This window comes from Talpa occidentalis, unplaced genomic scaffold (assembly GCF_014898055.3).
Source record: "Talpa occidentalis isolate TD23 unplaced genomic scaffold, MPIMG_talOcc4v2.1 talOcc4.8, whole genome shotgun sequence".
Taxonomy (NCBI): domain Eukaryota; kingdom Metazoa; phylum Chordata; class Mammalia; order Eulipotyphla; family Talpidae; genus Talpa; species Talpa occidentalis.
Window position 1 is genome coordinate 53,174,897 of NW_023605194.1, and position 17,737 is coordinate 53,192,633.

General features: G+C 41.2%; 1 protein-coding gene across 5 annotated transcripts in view; it reads left to right on the forward strand.

Moving 5' to 3' along the window:
* Nucleotides 1–17,737, forward strand: part of FAM13C (family with sequence similarity 13 member C) — a 127,534-nt gene that overhangs the window by 69,511 nt on the left and 40,286 nt on the right. For all 5 annotated transcript variants that reach the window (XM_037497961.2, XM_037497958.2, XM_037497959.2 and 2 more), the window contains one exon: nucleotides 13,256–13,340. In XM_037497961.2, coding sequence (XP_037353858.1) covers nucleotides 13,256–13,340 — 85 coding nt within the window. The remainder of the gene's footprint in view (nucleotides 1–13,255; nucleotides 13,341–17,737) is intronic.

Here is a 17,737-nt window from a genome sequence, read left to right on the forward strand (position 1 = left end):
ACTTCTATGCCAAGCAAGTACTGACTGAGTGAAAAAGAATTTGATTCAATTTAATTTTTCACCTGGAAGTTTAAGGTTCTAGAGTAAGATCAGCCTCAAGTAAACTGGACCTGAAAGATAAATTTGTCTTTGGTTCCCCTTACATTCATTCCTTATTTTCCTTCTCTCCTGGACTTATTGGCTATGAAACTGTCTTGTCATGGCATAGACCAATCTATGGTTTATTCTCTTCTAAAGAACAAGATTATAAATCTGAAAAAGAGGTCTTGCCGTATAAGTTTATCCAAGAGAGTTGTGTCAAGCACAGAGAAGCAGATACTCAGTGTTGAAATGAGAAAATGAGTGAATGCTCTATCAGTCTTTCGCCCACAACTCTAGTCAATGTGAAGATTGCAAAGTGGCTAGTCTTAAGGGGTTGTTGAGGGAAATATTTCTTGCTTCTTTTGTGTCCCCAGAATCAAATGGCCACTAGATAAAGGTGTAAGTGGAATGGTTGATCATTAGAATATAGAGGAATCTAGAATATTAACATAAGTTAGAGGATAGACTAAGTTTACTTCTAGGGTACAATGGAAAAAATGAGGGTTGATTTTAGAAGGTTTGAGATCCTAGAACTTTATGGCAACCTTCTAAGATCATCAGCCATAGTTGAATGGAAGTGGTATTGTAGTTGAAAGTTGTGAAGACTTATGGGGCCAGATATTAGAATCGTTATCAGTCTAATTTTAGAGTTACTGAATATAGAAGGAACCACTGATGGAGGAGTGAATTCCAAGTTGAAGTCACTGAGTTACACAACTAAGGGACATCCTAGTCACAGAATAGAAGAGAATGACCTAACACTGCCTTTCTCATCTTGCTACCCCCCCCCACCTTTCTCACTCTGAGAGCAGAAAAAAGAAATAGTTTTTGAAGTTGGAAGAATTTCTATTCGTATTTGTTGCTTCATGAGAATGCCATTTACCCAATAATCAATAAAAATTAGTAAGTCTGAAATAGGCCAACACTCACAAGTTTTCTGAAACCATTTTGTGCTCCCTTCATGACTGCTTAGACCAAGAGGATAATTAGCATCTTTTTTAATGGAACAAATGTTAGTACAGTTCTATTCTGAGGACACCATTATAAGTTCTTTTAAGTTTACAGAATAGAATTGAAATATTTTAGGTATTAACTGATCCTACAGGGCACCTCAGAGATGTGTTGTTCTTGTGTGGCTGCTTTGAAGTTTATTTTAACTTTATCAAAAATAGCTGGGACATTTCCACATTTGTGTGTGGTATCCTTACCTTCACTGATAGGTGACGAATTAGAGGAAGCAAAGGACTCAAAGTGAAATTAGAATCAGCCTTATGCTATATTTTACCACAAAGCAACAATCCCTTAAGAATGCCATTAGAATTTTCTGGAAGGCTCTATGTTTTTAAGAGAGAGATGTAGTATTAGCACATAACAAATGCTCAATAATAATAACAAGAAGAAACCTTGGTTTTGTCATCGTAGTTCTTACTCTGCAAAGGGCCATGTGTTTTTGTTTAGCTGGCCATGAAAGAGATCATTTATCCAATATGAAAAATTCATCTTTTATTAACATATTATTTATTCTTATTTATTGAATTATGCTAGTGGTAATAGCTCACCATTAGCCTCAACATTAAAGATATATTTTCCTCTTTAAAGTCTATAAAGAATCTTCTAATACTTTAATTTTGTAAAAGGCAGATCAATTTCCACATTTGCAATGTTCCTTTTAGACCATATATGAGTGTGTTTGTGTATGTGTCTCCATGTTAAGGGTTTGATTGCCATAGTTTAACATATAAATACTTTGGCATTAAACTATATCAGATCTCAAAATGGCACTTACTATTTGAGATTTTTTTCTCTTTTAAAATTGTTTTAATTTTGGAAGAAAGAGATATAGTAAGAGGCTTCTTTAGACCTTTGAGTTGACTGAATGGTATTTCTGTAGGAATAAATAGCTATATTCTATTATTGAACCCAGTCCACAGGATAGAGCCTTAGTTCAGGATTGATTGGGGATTTTTTTTTTTTTTTAACAGCATCTGGCATTTTGTCTTTGTGACTAATGGTCAGTTCATTCTAGCTTTAATAGTAACAGGATTATACTGACTCACGTAGCTGAAAGTATAGGATTAGGGTAGGCTCCATGCATGGCTAGATCCTAGGATTGTCATAAATTCCACCTCTTTCCATCTCTTGGTTCTGTTTCCTATATTGGCTTTATCTTTTGGTTGATTCCTCCTTACGGATTTTTTTAGCTAAGTAATTCCAGTGTGTATTCATTGTCTATTAGAGCATAACAAATAACCAAAAGCTTATTGTTTTCAAATACTAATTTATTTGCTCACAGGTACATTGGTCATAAATCTGGGTGGACAAAATTCAGTTTCTGCTCAAGATCTCACAAAATTGAAATCAAGGCATTGTCCATGATAGTCTCTTTTGGGGTTCTGGAGAAGAGACTGCATCTAAGCTCATTGAGATTGTTGTCTGAACTTAGTTACTTATTGTTAGATTGCGGCCCAGATTTCCTTGCCAGTTCTCAGTGAGTGACAATTCTTAGCTTCTAGAGGCTTCCCACATTTCCTACATGTGGCTTCTTTATCTTTTTGTCAGCCATAGTGTACCACATCCTCTGTGCTTTGATGTCTCTCTGTCTTCTGTTACCATCTGCAAGAAACTCCTTGGTTTTAAAGGATGCATTCTATTGAGTCAGGCCCATGCAAATAATCTCTTTTTGTCTGCTGAGTTGAAATTTTATTTACATCTGCAAATCCTAGTTTAGTGTTTGATTGACTGACCAGGGAACAGGAATCTTGGGGCTCATCTTTAGAATTCTGTCTACCATTTAGCAGAAATAATTCTTCCTTTGTAGCTCCAAAAAGGATCATATATGAAACTCATTTAGGATATCTAAACCAACCCTAAGCCAGTCTCTATGACCTTGGGGTTTGGAATAAGTTGATTTTCTCAAAGTAGACTGTATCTCCCACTTTGGATTTGGGAATTCTGTTATCCGAAGGTGGATAAATGGATGCTGGGCTACATAACATTGTTCTCTGAGAGCTTTATCTCCAAGGTGGTTTTCCTGTGTGCTGGACCACTGCAGCTTGCCTTTGGGTGTTTTTCTGGTATGGTTTTCTGAATTGAGATAATGTGACCGTGCTTTTCCACCAGTTTCTCCCCCAGTCAGAATAGTGTGCATGACTCATTTAATTTTAGCTAACCTCTAGTCAATGTTAGCAAGGGCATCGTATAGCCAATATGATCAAAGAGAAAACCCTGCTTATTTCTCTGAGCATTGCTCCTCCTTCCGAGGTGAGTGAACTGCACAGCAAGGAAACTCTGAGCTATTTTCAGACCTGACCCAGGCCTGGCTTATTCTGCCCTGTCATTCAGAGACAACTATTCTGGGCTGACTTATTTCCAGGGGAACCAGGTCTGTAGTCCTGATCTTCAGGGAAATCCTTAGAGTAGTCTTGCCAATAGTATCCCATATTCTTCCTTATTTAAGGATTAACTTGGAGGAACTTCTGAGGTGTTGGACTGAACAGAGACGCTGTGGCAAGACTTGGCCATTGCTGACTCCCCCCGACCTCGTGTCTGCCTTTCCCCATCATCTTTGCCATCATTGACTTACCTCTGCTTTGTCCTGTTGGCCCAGCTCTTTCTCTTTCCTGGAGTGGCATCTCAGTTCTTTTCCTTGTGGCTCCCACTTTCATTTACTCCTCTTTGCACTATCAGCTTCCTGTGTCCTTATGGAAGAGATGGAATCAACTGTATCCAGGTAGTGGTTCCATGTGACTGACACTGTAATGTTACAGTTTTCATTAATTTGTAGAAAAAGGAGAAAAAGATAGTTTTTCATAAAGCCAAATTCTACAAATAAGTCTTTATTTAAATATTGTTCTTTAAAATTTCATTTTGTGATAAGATGACAAAAAAGGTTTTCTTTTTCTAAATTTCCCACATGCACTCACTTGGGAATGAAACATAAAGTTGATTATATATATTCTGCTCCCCCTCCCTTACCAACTTTAAAAAATATTTCTGCTTGGGCCTCCCCGGTGGCACAGCGGTTGAGCGCTGGGTTGTGAAGCTGCCCGCAGCCTCTGCAGCGCTGGTTTTATCCCCGGCTGCTCCCTGGCCACCGGAGGAGGGTCCCACATGGCGCGCAGACCTCTCCTGCCGCCCTCTGCTCCCCTCAGCAGTGTACTTTGGTCCTTCTGCCTGCTCTGCTCCCCGCTCTGGCTCTGGTGAATTCTCTCACCCTCCCATGCTTCTGACTGTACCCAGCACTTGTATAAATAAATAAATAAAATAAAATAAAATAAATCTTTAAAAAAAAATATTTCTGCTGATCCTCAGAGCAAGTTCTTCCTGAAAGGTATGACTTATTGGATATTTTTTTTCCCCTAGGGAGTAGTTCTTTTTTTCAATAGTATTAATTGAGAAGCAATTATGTACCCAGTTCCAAGTTTGATACCAGAGTAGGATGTGGGGGCTATTGGAAAAGAAAGAAGTTTTTTCATTCTCTCTTTTGGGGGAGATATAAAAACACACATTAATTCAATATCCTGAAGTCTCATGTTGCTAGTATTGGTATCTTTTGCCCTTTTTAGGAAATTGTTGGCTTTCATGGAGCTATAATACTCAGACTTTGAGGCAGGCAAAAGATAAATTTTCTTCTATCCTCATAAAATGTTAATATTTGAATAAATGACTAATGCTATCCACTGTGACCTTTAAAGACATAGGTAGTCTGTTTATTTCATATCACATCTGAAATCTCTGATGGGGATAGGTATTGATTTCTAATATTCATTGAATTTTAGATGTTGAGAGGGTTTTAAAGGTAATACCATCAGAAAAAAATAAATAACCTGAAGCCTGGCATAGGTGGATGGTTTGCCCACAGACATAGCAGGAGTCAGTGGTAGATTTGCAATTAAAAGGGTGGACCTTCTGCAGTGCCCACACCTTACTGAGTTTAGTTATTAATATTTTTCAGGATTGAAAGAAATTGGAACTTAAACAGCCACAAAGTGGTAATCATGTGGTCTACAACACAGACTAGATTTGTGAACTTTACTCCTTGGGATATAATTGAGTTTCTGGAAAACATGATTCTTAGGGGATTTATGGGGCTAGGTGTATCTCTGTAATGCCCTATGCTTTTGGATGCTTAAGTGCTAGTAACTCCAAAAATAAACTATTGAAGTCATTCTGTGTGTTAAAAATGAGACCATTCTAGTTTTAGAAAATCAATGTCTTATCGTCTAGTAAAGCTCAGTTTTGAATTAAAATATGAGTTTTTAGAATTGCATTATTTTCTCCCAAATATCTCATTTTAACTGTTTATTTAATAAGGTGAACATAATAAAGATATCACAAAGAGGTGCTCAACTCTCTCCCCCTTCCTAGTCTGAAATCATTTGGCCAGAAGGAAATTTGGTTTGGGTTATTGTTGTTTTGAGATTGTGCTTGTTTACAAAGAAGTGCTGCTAGGGGCAGAAAGATGACAATCCTCTTGTCCACCGAGTGTCCCTTGAAGTGACTATCTTGTTCTCTTACATTGAATTTCTCTCTTGGGAGGTGTGGCAGCGTGAGGGCTGCCCATCCCAAGCAGAGGGAATCTGGGTGGGTAAGCTGAGATGTGTTATCCTTCAGTTAGACTTGGCTTCAACATAAGCATAAGCAACACAGGCAAGGCCCAGTGTCCCTAGGGGTGGGTTAAATCTGACTTTTTCTTGTAGATATCACTGTTATGTGGAGTTCCACTTTTTTTGGCAAGAGCATCCAGAGGACAGCAATAGTAGTTTAGGAGACGATACTTCCTTGTTTCTGAGCACTCTGCACTTTATACTCCTGGTATTGGGGTCCAGCAGGGCAGGAGGCTAACAAGTGTGTCAGAGGGCTGGGGTCTGGGAAAAGCTATAGTCCCTTGGAGAGGTAGAAATAGCAGGCAACCATGGAAACATTTAGAGTGGGCCAAAACCATTGGGGATAGGGCAACATTTCTCAGTGTGGACCTTGGACTGCCTGCCCTGGACCTACCAAATGTGAACCTCCGGGGTGGTGCCTGCCTGGGAGTGCACATCTTTAACAATCTCCCCAATGAGTGGTCATCATTTTAAACTTCCTTTGAACTAGGTTAGCTAAACAGGAGGGGAGGGGGGGTGCTTGTAATTGGATATTCAGAGGGACTCCCAAATATTGCTTACAAGGTCCAGGATAACACAATGAATGTACAATGAATGTACAATGGTAGTCTTTTTACTGGTTGCTCCTGTGCTACTCATTGTATGAGATACAGCTGTGAACAATGGTGGCATGATTCCAGTCCTTCTGGAGATGGAAGGAACCAATAAACTAGTAGACAAATAAATTTACATATTGTAATGTGTTCAGAAGGAAATAAGCAAGATGCCAACAGAAATTGGGGGCCGTATTTAGATAAAGCAACCAGAACCTGCTCATGAATTTGATGGAAATTTGTGAAGCAACTACAACTGAATGAGGCCTGGGCATGTGGGAGCAGGGAGCAGATGGAAAGGACAGGGTGTGTGTGTTTGTGTGTGTTTGTACACGCGAGTGAGCACGAATGTGCCTGTCTGCACAAGCACGTGATTAGGTAGTGGTAGTGGTTGCGGTGGAGGATAATGAAAACTTATAGGAGGAGATTGGTAAGTAGAAATAGGGATGTGTGGAAACACAGTTATAGCCCCAGTTTTGAGTAGATTTACAACTTGCATTCGTTTCTTATCACCATGGAGAAGCCACAGTTTTGGGAAAGATGATGGGAGAGGACCACTGAACCCCTTCAGAGAAATGAAATGTAAGCTGTTGCTGTTCCGCAACCTGTGAACCGCAGACGAAGGCACCCTAAAATAGTATTTACCCATCCAGCCTGTGTGGGTGTTCTCCATTTCAAACCAACTAAAGTGGGACTTGGTAATTGCAGAGGAGAGAAAATGAGTATTTTCTAAAATGAGTAGCGTATTTCCCATTATGTAAAAAACAAAAATTAACTTTTTTGAAACCACACCCAGGTTTCATGAACTTCTCTTAGGCTTCTTTCCTAAGGAGATGGGAGAGTTGGGTAAGAGAGAGGAAGTCCTTCAGAGCACCGATCAGTTTTTGGTCAATTTTTTTTGCAGGTCCTAGGGATTCATTCAGAGAGACTTTGAATGTAAACCTGGAAAAATGTTAGCAGGCTGATCACAAGGGATGGACTGTGGTAGCCTCATAGGGAGTAATGTCATAATGTCCTTCATAGGGAGTAGCCTCATAGGGAGTAGGGCTGGATTGGACAGCACTAGGAACACAGGATTTATTACCTTTTGTTTTACTATAGGGGAAAAGCATATTCCTATTGTTATAGGACAGGGAGAGGGGCAGCCCAAACCCCGCAAACCTGCCTATTCTAAATGGGTTCTGCCATCCGCCGCATCAACACAAAACATATGACACTTTAATGGGAAGGAACTTTAATTAAACTAGGAAACAATACAGGTGAGGCAAAGAGTCTAGTTTCTAAATGAAGCACCCAAAGTTACCCATCCCCTCGTGGGTAAAACTCCATCCATATGGGGTCGGCCCAGAGCAAGGCCCCAAAGCCTGACACAAGTCTAAAACATCTTCCAGTGGGGACCCACAGAAAAGGGTCACAAACAACCAGACAAGCCCGGAAGGAAAAGAGCAAAATCAACATCAAGATAAAAGCTGCCATTGTCACCTCCCCACGGGTCTCACCCACATCTGTGTCACCTAGTCCATGACCAAAAGACAAGCGCAGTTTCTTCACGTGTCTCTAGGCTCCATGTGCCTCCTCCAGGTCTCCTTGCTCCATCCTGCTTTCTTCCTTAGTCTCTTCTCCAGCTTCTCCTCTTCCTGCTCAGCTCCACCCTCCCTTGGGAGGGGCAGGGAACCTCCCCCTTTCCTGGGGACCACCCTGTTACACTATATTAAAGTGCACTATATTAGACATGATCAGAGAGTGAAATAGATGCTTTTACTCCCTGTATCCTGAGGGAGTAAATAGCATCCCTGAGATGCTATTTCTTTCCTGCATAACCCATGACAGTAATTATTATATGATAGTTTTTTCTGACTTATTAGCTGTCTCTCCACTAGACTAGAAGCCCTGTGAGTGAGGGGCTAACATCAGTTTCAAGCCTAGTGCAGCTCTGTGCTTTGAAAACTGGAGAGCCTGTGGGCTGTGTGTGTGGCCTTACATCTGCCTGAGGGCATGCGCCTTGTGTGGTATCAGTTGTCTGTGAGCCCCCTCAGGGGTGACTCTGCAAGGTTCAGTCCTGACAGGACAGGCTAGATGTCTTCTTCTTGCACTGGAAGGATTGTGTATCTAACAGTGGCAAAGAAGATGGCTCATCTGTAGAGCACCTTCCCCATCCCTGTCCAGGAGAAGCGTCCATTTGTAAGCCCATTCCACGCAGTATTTCCATATACCCACACTGTGTTCTGGAGAGCTTCTGGGTTTTCTGTGCTATGGAACACAGGTTGTCCTAAGGTAGTAGGTAAGTTTGTGGTGTGGAGGGGATGTAGTTGACAACAGTTGGTCTGTAGAGTTTCTTCCATAGACCTTCTTGTCCTCAGTTTACAGCAATTTGTTTTCTTTTCTAAATGGGGGTTGCTTTATCTTTGAGGTCATCTCTCTCCTCCTCTATTTTCCATTTCTTTTCTTCTCCAACCCTTTTATTTTAGTCTTATCTAGTATCTCAGAGAGGAATAAACCAGCCATGCAAACAGATCTCCTTTAACACTCTGTCTTTGCTTCCTTGCTTCTGCTTCAGTGTGAGTACAAATGAGGGAGAAGGTGGGAGTGGAAGATGGATTAAAACCGCCGTATTACTACTTGTAGCATAATTAGGTCTCAGCATTAAACCTCACTCTCTGTGGGTGTTCAGAGCCTTTGATGTGCACGAACACACTCCTAAGCAGGGAAATGCTTTGCTCTTTGTGTTGCACGAATACTTGCATCACATCTACAAATACTCAGCACCCACTCGGTGCCAGATTCTTAGCTCCCATCCTCAGTATCTGAACATGTGTGCTTTTCTAAAACTCCTTTATACTTGTCATCTATGAAGACATCTATAGAAAACACCTAGGCTGCTGCAGAGAGAGGCCCTGGGAGGAAAAGTGATGAGTCAAGGCCTCAGAGTTGGCATAGAGTTTGGCCATATGACCAGGGCTCTGCCCAGCAGCCTTTGGAGCTTGGAATTAATTCTTGACTACAGTGTTGGGTCTCTGAGTGCTTACCATGGACTGGTGTTGCGTAAAGTATTTTCCATTATTTAATAGTTGGAATGGCTCTGGAGAGCAAGTGCCATTGCCATTTTTATTATTGTCTCTGTAAACTGAGAGATAATCAGGCCGTAAAATAATCAAGAAAGCATTTATTTAAGAATTGGGACCATGATTCAGAGCCATAGCCTTCGGGGGCGGAATTCCAAGATGTGTCACTAGGGTCAGGGAACAGGGGAATTTTAAAGGGTCAAGCAGGGACATGGTCTACGTTTGGGTCATTTGTTTTCAAACTGTCAGATTAGTTCTTAAATTCATTTGTCTTTATTATTGGTTGACACAACAGAAAGCTGCCATGTGGGGTCTTTTGTAATAGTCAGCAGATGGTCTCCTGTTTCTTTCACAGTCATGGATAAGGAGAAAACAGTGAGTTGCTGAGTCAGGCTGCACTCAGTTCACTCAGTTAAGACACAAAATGGACTCTGTTGGATTCACAGTAGGTTCTCTTTTTCTAGATGGAGAAGCCAAGACTTGGCAAAGCCAAATTGCTTGCCCAAAGCCAGATGCTTAGTATATAGCAATGCTGACATGCCCTCTGGGTCTGTGTGAAGGCCAGGTCCTCATCCTCGTCTGTGTAGAAGATGCCGCCATGCAGCGCAGGGAGTTGCAGGAGGCAGCCGGTTCTGTCCTCACCCTAAATGTAGGTAGGGACTGGCATTCTTTACTTCTTAACTTTGTTTATTTCGTTGTGGCAATACACACACACACACATGCATACACACACACAACATAATATTCACCACTTTAGCCCTTTTTAAGTATACAATTCAGTGGCATTAAGTACCTTTACATTGTTGTACAGCCATTGCCGCCATCTGTTTCTAGAACTCATTTCATTTTCCCAATTAGTACTCTGTATTCATTAAACACTAACTCCCATCTCCTACCACCTCCCCACCCTTCCAAGCCCTGGCAACCACCCTTCTATTTTCTGTCTCTATGAATTTATCACTATAGATATTTGTCCTTTTGTGACCTACTTATTTCACCTAGCATAATATACTCAAGGTTCATCCACATTGCAGCTTGTGTCAGAATGTTTCCCTTTTAAGTTTACAATGTGCCCCATGATATGTAGATATCATATTTTGTTTAACATAGTCATCTGTCAATGGGCAGTTGGGTTGATTTCACCATATAATAATCTGCTAGTACTGTAGTAGGGCTGCCATAAAAAGATATCACAGACTGGGTGGTTTAAACAACAGACATTTATTTTCTCACAGTTCTGGAGACTCGAAGATCAAGATCATCAAGTTGCTAGCAGGTTTCTTTTTCTTTCTTTCTTTTTTTTTTTATTTATTGTTACTGAAGTGCCATTATTTTATATCCTTGCTAGTGGTTTTTTTTTTTTTTTAAAGATTTATTTATTTATTTATATAAGCACTGGGTACAGTCAGAAGTGTGGGAGGGTGAGAGAATTCACCAGAGCCAGAGCAGGGAGCAGAACAGGCAGATGGACGAAGTACACTGCTGAGGGGAGCAGCGGGCGGCAGGAGAGGTCTGTCACGCCATGTGGGACCCTCACCCAGTGGCCGGGGATCGAACCTGTGCTGCAGAGGCTGCGGGCAGCTTCAAAATCCAGCGCTCAACTGCTGCGCCACTGGGGAGGCCCTGCCAGCAGGTTTCTCCTGAGGCTTTGCAGATGGCAAAGCTTTCTTTCTGTGTCTGTGCATCCCTGGACTCTCCTTATAAGTATACCAGTCATATTGATTAGGTTCCCACCCTGAAGACTTAGCTTGCCTTAAGTCTTAATTGCCTCTTTAAAGGTCTTAACTCAAAGTATAGTCATGTTGGGGGTTAGGCCTTCAACAAAGTTTGAAGGAGACACACTCAATTCGTTCTGTAATGTACCTCTTGGCTTGTGAATAATGGTGTGACTGTGGGTGTACCAATATCTGTTATTGTACCTGCTTTTGGATCTTTTTGGATGTATACCCAAAAGTGGGATTGCTGTATCATTCTTTCAATTTTTAATTTTTATGAGGAATTGACATGCTCTTTTCTGTAGTAGTTGCACCATTTTATATCCTCATGACATTATTTCTTAATTTTCAGCATAGTTTCATTCTTTTGAGAGTCCACAATGAGTTCCAAGTTTTTCCCAGTCGAAAATTTGCCTGGAATTGATATTTTTGCCTCCCAGAGGCTTGATTACTAAAGCTTTCCAGAAACTTGGAGCCCTTGGTCATTGTGTGCCTCCCACCAGCAGCCTCAGGCTCTTCCTTCCACATTCAGTTGCTGGGAAAACATCCCAGAAAGGAGGAAGACACTGTGAAAACTGGCCTGGTCTTAGGTAGATGTTTTATCTGAGTTGTGGGCTCTCAGGCAGCAGCCCCTGAGGCCCCAGGAGGCTTGTGCCCACCCTGGCCCCATGTCTGACTATGCAGAGTAGGAAGGGGAGGGGAAAGAAGGAGGGGGCACATCTGAGCACACATCCTGAGCCCATCTAGGCACCGCCTCTTTCAAAATGCTCAAGGGACAACAGATATAAGGTGCTCCTCAGTGGGCAGCTTTGCAAACACTGCTGTGGATTCATGTTACTCACGTCAGCAGATGGATGAGAGTATGAGTGTGGGAGTGTTACGTGAGGAAAGGGGTGGGGGTGAGAGGTGATACTGGAGTAGGCATTCATGAGAATTAAGGTGTGAGGGTGAGTGTGGAGGTAGGGGGTGTGTGTAATGTGACGTATTTTTGTCAGTGTGTGTAATAGGGGATAAAAAGGATGACAGTGAGGGTTAGGAATGTGAATATATATGGAGTGGAGGTAGGGGGATTGGAGGGGTAGAGTGTGTGTGTGGAATTGGGCATGAAGGAGCAGAAATTGGGTGTGTGGGTGTGGAGGATAGGGGATGAAGATACAGGGTGTCAGGATTTGGGGTAAATAGGATATGTGGAAGGTAGAGAGTGAGTAGGAGTATGTGGGGGGGCAGGGAGGTCACTATGGGGAAAGGTCCAATGGCTCCACTCCAGGTAGCCACCTCTGCAGGACCCCAGTGGGTGGAGGAGCTCCCAGCCAGCGACTCAGGCATGACTCATTTTCACCTGGTCAGGGGAATGAATTTGCTGAGCAGCTGCATCATAGCAGGATATGTGCGTCAGTGTGTATGACTTTGTTCTTATTAGAAACCAGTGGAGAAATTTAAAGTGGCAAATGAAAGGGGTGAGGGGGAGGTTGTGCGGAGAGCTATGGATGATAAATGGCTTCTCTCTTGCTGGGCAGATCACACTAAATGACCAAGGTCATCTCCCTCATTCTTGTAGTGTGTTTGATAAAAGGTGGCTGTAGCCATCCTTTAGTAGTAACTGTAGAAGGTGCACACGCATGCACAGACACACACACCACAGCTATAGAAAAGGGAACCCCCAAGTGCCTCTCAGAAGCCAGGCAGCCTCTGCAGCAGTAACTCTTTGTGCACTGCGGTCTACTGCAGACTTTGCAGTAGCGGGATGCTGGCTTTTATGAATGGTAGCCTGGGAGGGGCCTAATGTCATCAGCTCCTGATGTCAGCACAATGAATGAAACACTTGCAAGCGTAAAGCCTCAAGCACCCGGGAAGCAGATACCTTCTCAGATTGGTTCTCTGAGTGCAGCGTCTCTTGCTGACGAAATCACCAGTCCCATGTGTCACAGATAATCCATATACGTTAGGATTTAAATTGAGGCTGCATGTGGAATAATGCGTATCTGATCCTGGCACAACCAGCTCTGCCTGAAGCAGCTGTGGCTGAGACCCTCTTCCTGACAGGCACTGGAGGAAGGTGTTTACAAGAGCTGCAGACCCACCGTTGTGTGTTAGGCACCTACTTAGCTGGCCTGATGTTCTGCTTTTGCTGGCAGAATTCCTTGCTGAAGCTTCAAGCCCTTGAAACTGATCTGTGCTCTGCATTTCTGACAAACCAGGAAGAAGCTGCTCAGGTGCATGGAGTCAAGGACCCAGCCCCAGTGTCAACCCAGAGTGTGCCTGCTGAAGGGGCAGATGCTGCAGGTAAGAGGTTGGGCTGGGGAAGGTCCTCATTTATACTCTTCAGATAGCTCGATCTTTTGCTGCTTCATCCTGGACCTGGCAAGGGAAAGTCTCTGGTGCAGCAAGACAGCTAAAGAGGTACTGGAGTTATACTGGGGTCGTTGTAAGGGAGCAGGAGGAATTAAGATGTGTTATAACATAGAGCCTTATCTCTAGCTGGAGCTTGAGAGTAACACTTATATAAGTGGGTGTCAGGTGAAAAGCATAACTCCTAAATGTTCATTTTTCTAGTTGGTCTCTTATGAACACTGAGTAGTGTGCTTTTTTTTTTGTTATCACTGAATCTGGATAATCTGTTATCCTGAAACTTAACATTTTTGACATATTTAGGGGTGGGGAATTTTTTACATTGCTATTCCTCTCTTCTATTAACTGCTTATTAGATGATCCATTAGCACAGGGAAAGTGGAGGTGAGTGGTGTAGCTCATTCTGATCTTATTTTATCGTATTCTGTGTCACTCTTTTAGCATTAATTTCCATGTATAAAACTCAAAATTGGGTCTCATTAGTCTGTTAGTTTCTCTCATTTTAATCCTGGGGTTGGTAGGTTGTCTAGCAAGCAGAAGGCAAACTAATGCTTCCAGGAAGACTTAGCCAGGAGAGAGACACCAATTTGCATGAGTAGAAATGAAAGCCAGTTTATCTTTTCTAACACCAATGAATCAGAGGTTTGCAGACTGGTTTCTGAATAGGTGGTAGAAATGGGCTTAGGTGAGTTTACTTCATGAAATGTTCTTTGTATCGAGGGATCTTGGAGAGATTTACAAAAGTATTTTTCAGTACTATTAGCAATAGTACAGAATATATTGCTGTTTAAAACAGACCCAAATGTTTTAAGCAGACTAATCAGTCGTGGCCAGTGTTTGACTATATATCAATAGTAGTGGCTATTGTTACTGATAGTAGTAGTTACTACTGAAGATTTTCTATGATCTAGGCACTATTATAAGCACTTTATGTATATTCTTTTAATTCCTTAAACTGTGAAATACTACTCATAGTAAGGATGCTGAACTAGTGTGTCCCAGCTGGTAAGTGGTAAATTATTTCCCTATGGATGTAGATGGACAATTGGCTATCCTTTTTGCCTGGTGCACTGTCTGCTCTGTTGGCCATTGTTTTTGGATGATATGCAAGGAAAATTGGACAGAAGCCAATGTCAAGCCAACTAGGAGTTTAAGTCATAACTGGACAATGCTCTTGTTCTTCTACCAACCCCATATCCCACCCCCTGCAAACAGACAACATACAAAATACATAAGGAAGTCTTAAGTCAAATAAAAGCAAACTTTGAAGTTATTTGATTTTTTATATAGTTACTCAAGTATCTAGTAGAATGCTGAAAAAAGTATTTGTTGCATTTTGGGTATGGACATATATACCTGTATTTTTTTATCTTGACTCTGTGTGTGTGTGTGTGTGTGACTTTTTCCAAAGGTCAAGAATAGTTTTGCAATCTATCATTCTTCATCAAGGAAGTCTATGGGAAAGAGAGGGCTCTCTCTCTCTCTCTCTCTCTGTTTATCTGTGTGTGTATGTGTGTGTTTGTGTAACAGTTCTTGCAAGTTTTCATTATCCTTTGTAGAACTTATGAATAAGGAGTCTTATTTGGCTAACATGACTGCTTTGGATGTGATATATAGGCCCAGTACCCTGTATAGGACCTGTATTGTTTTGACTGACACATGTGTCTCTCTAGTTTCCCAATAAAACCCTTCGACACAATCTTGGAACCACCCATTGTTTTCAGTGAGGAATGTCTTCATTTAGCAGGGATATTGCCAAGGTGACAGGCATTTCAAAGAGGCTTTTGCAATTTAAGTTTTAAGATAGTTTGGTCTTCTTGGTTCCCCAGACACACTCTTACAAGAAGCCTGTGCATTTCAAAATAGTATGTCCTTTGAAGAAAGGTATATTTGCTCATATTAGATTAGCAGTTCTTAAGACCTGTGAATGGATTTCTAGAATGATCGTTGAACATCTTGAAACTGTAGTTTTTATGGGTGTATGAATTCCTGATGAGAATGTGACTATACATGGTTAGCCATAATTCTACAAAGGATTGTATATTTAAAAAGGTTTCTCTCCCTTAAAGCCTAGGATCTACCTGTGAGTCTTACATGTATCATGTAGTCAATTGCTAATTGCCAATGTTATTAATTAATATTAAAAGGACAAAAGCCAACAAAAGTTGATTTTTACAGGAATATCTATATGCAATATGCTACTGACTAACCAGTAAAAACAAACAAACAAATATACATTTATATCACTTGAAGTTTTAAATTTACATTAGGCTTGATTAGGATATGAATTAGATTAAAGTTACTTAACTTTTGCAAATGATTGTCTAGAAAGTGCCCCTGAGTATTTCTATGCATTGTAATTATCTGGAAGCTTTTTAGACAAGATCTCTCATACCTCATCTCTAGAGTTTCTGGGGCAGCAGTTCTGGAATCTGTATATTTCATAAAATTCCTGAGTACTGGGAATTTCAATTTAAGTGGAAAATTTCTCAGATTAGGAAAGAAAAGGTCAGGATCTTTTTTATTTTACTTCACCTCAGTTGTCATTTAGAAGAAGCTCATAGACTTTAAGGACTTAGAACTCAGGGTCTGTGGTCAGTTGGATTATTCCATTTACTTAGGAGGAGAAAGGTGCTCAAGAACCCAAGTCCACTGGGGGTGGGAGAGATGGGGACATGGACAAGGGGCAGAGACAAGGACAGATTTGTGGGATATAGAAGCCCTTAGGGAAAAGTGACAGAGAGAGAACCAGCTGCTAGGCCACCTCAGGACTGTACACAGGGTAACCAATTCCCCTGGTTTGCCCAGGACTATCCCAGGTTAGCCCTAAAAGTGTAACATTCTGGAAAGCTCTCAGTCCTAGGCAACCCAGGGCAGCTGACCAGGTTACCTGTAGGTTGCAACTGCATAAAGTAAAATGGAAACCACAGAGTACTTAGGCTCAGAATCCTTCTACATTAATCAGCAGCCTCTTACTGATGAAACAAATGATTCCTTCATGGGAATAGTATTTATTCTGGTGTGGAATGGAAAAAAGGAACGATGATTATCTTTTCTACTGCTTGTCATTCTCAAAGGTTACAGAAGGACCATTTGACAGTCCACATGAACAGGCAGAGTAGCCCTTGTTCTGTCTGAACAGAGATAGATGGCATGGAGTTTTAGCATAAGCTGTCACTGGGGATACATGAAGACTTATTACTAGAAATAATAGTTCCACAGCAGTACCTAATTAATTCTTTTATTCTAAAATCTTGATTTTCAAATTGAACTTTCCATTTGGGTAAAAGCCTTGTTACTAGTGTTGATTATTACAGTACCCTAACATAATATACATATTTACAATCTGTAATTATCCTATTAAAGAATTCTGCATAGTCCGTAGTAGGTCTCTTTCAAATGTAGAATTTGAGGCAGGTGGGGCTGAGTCAAAGAGAACTTGACCTTTTCTCTCATTTACAGACACTGTCCACTTGACCAGAAGTCACCATTTACTTAGGAGTGCTTATTAAACTTACAGATGTCTTGGATCCCCACCCTACAATGGAAAAATAAATTGTAGAGATAAGAATTTCCGTGAATATCAGAATATCAGAATATCAGGATGATATTCAGGGAGGTTCAGGAATATTTTCTGGAACACTGTGGCCCTCTAGGAGTGCCATAAAATGTGTTCTTGCTGCAGGTGCAGTTTATAATTGGATTTCAGGGACGGGAACATCTCAGGTATCCTCTTGGTGGGTTTGATTCTCCCAATAACTTGATGTTTCATCCAACTTGATGGCAGTAGTCCCAGACAGTTTGGAAGTCAGAAAATGCAGTCTCCATTACTTCTACCTCAGCAGTGCAAAGAATTCCAGATGTCTTCTGGAAACATTATTCATTATGGGTCTGTGTCTCTGTCTATTTGTATGATTTCTAAATCCTTGAACTTTAATATTTTCAGTATGAATGATCTGTTGCTTTGACTAATGGCTACCACTGTGGAAAGTAGTACTTTAGCTATTTTTCCTTCATTGGTTCCTTTAAAGCAGTGGTTTTTTTGCACCCTTTGGCACAGTTTTGGTGTCATAGTTATAGGGTGAGTCCTATTGGCATCTGGTAGGAGCCAGGGATGCTGCAGAACATTCGGCAATGCAGGAAACCCTTCCACTATATGGCTCCACCAAAGAATTACCTGGTCCAAAATGTCATAGTACTGAGATTTGGAAAGATTTTAAGGACATTTTTTTAAAAGAATAACATTAACTAACAATGACCTTTTCATTTGTACTAGGCATTGTGACATGGATTTTCTTACCTTCATAAGAACTTCATGATTATAATAATAA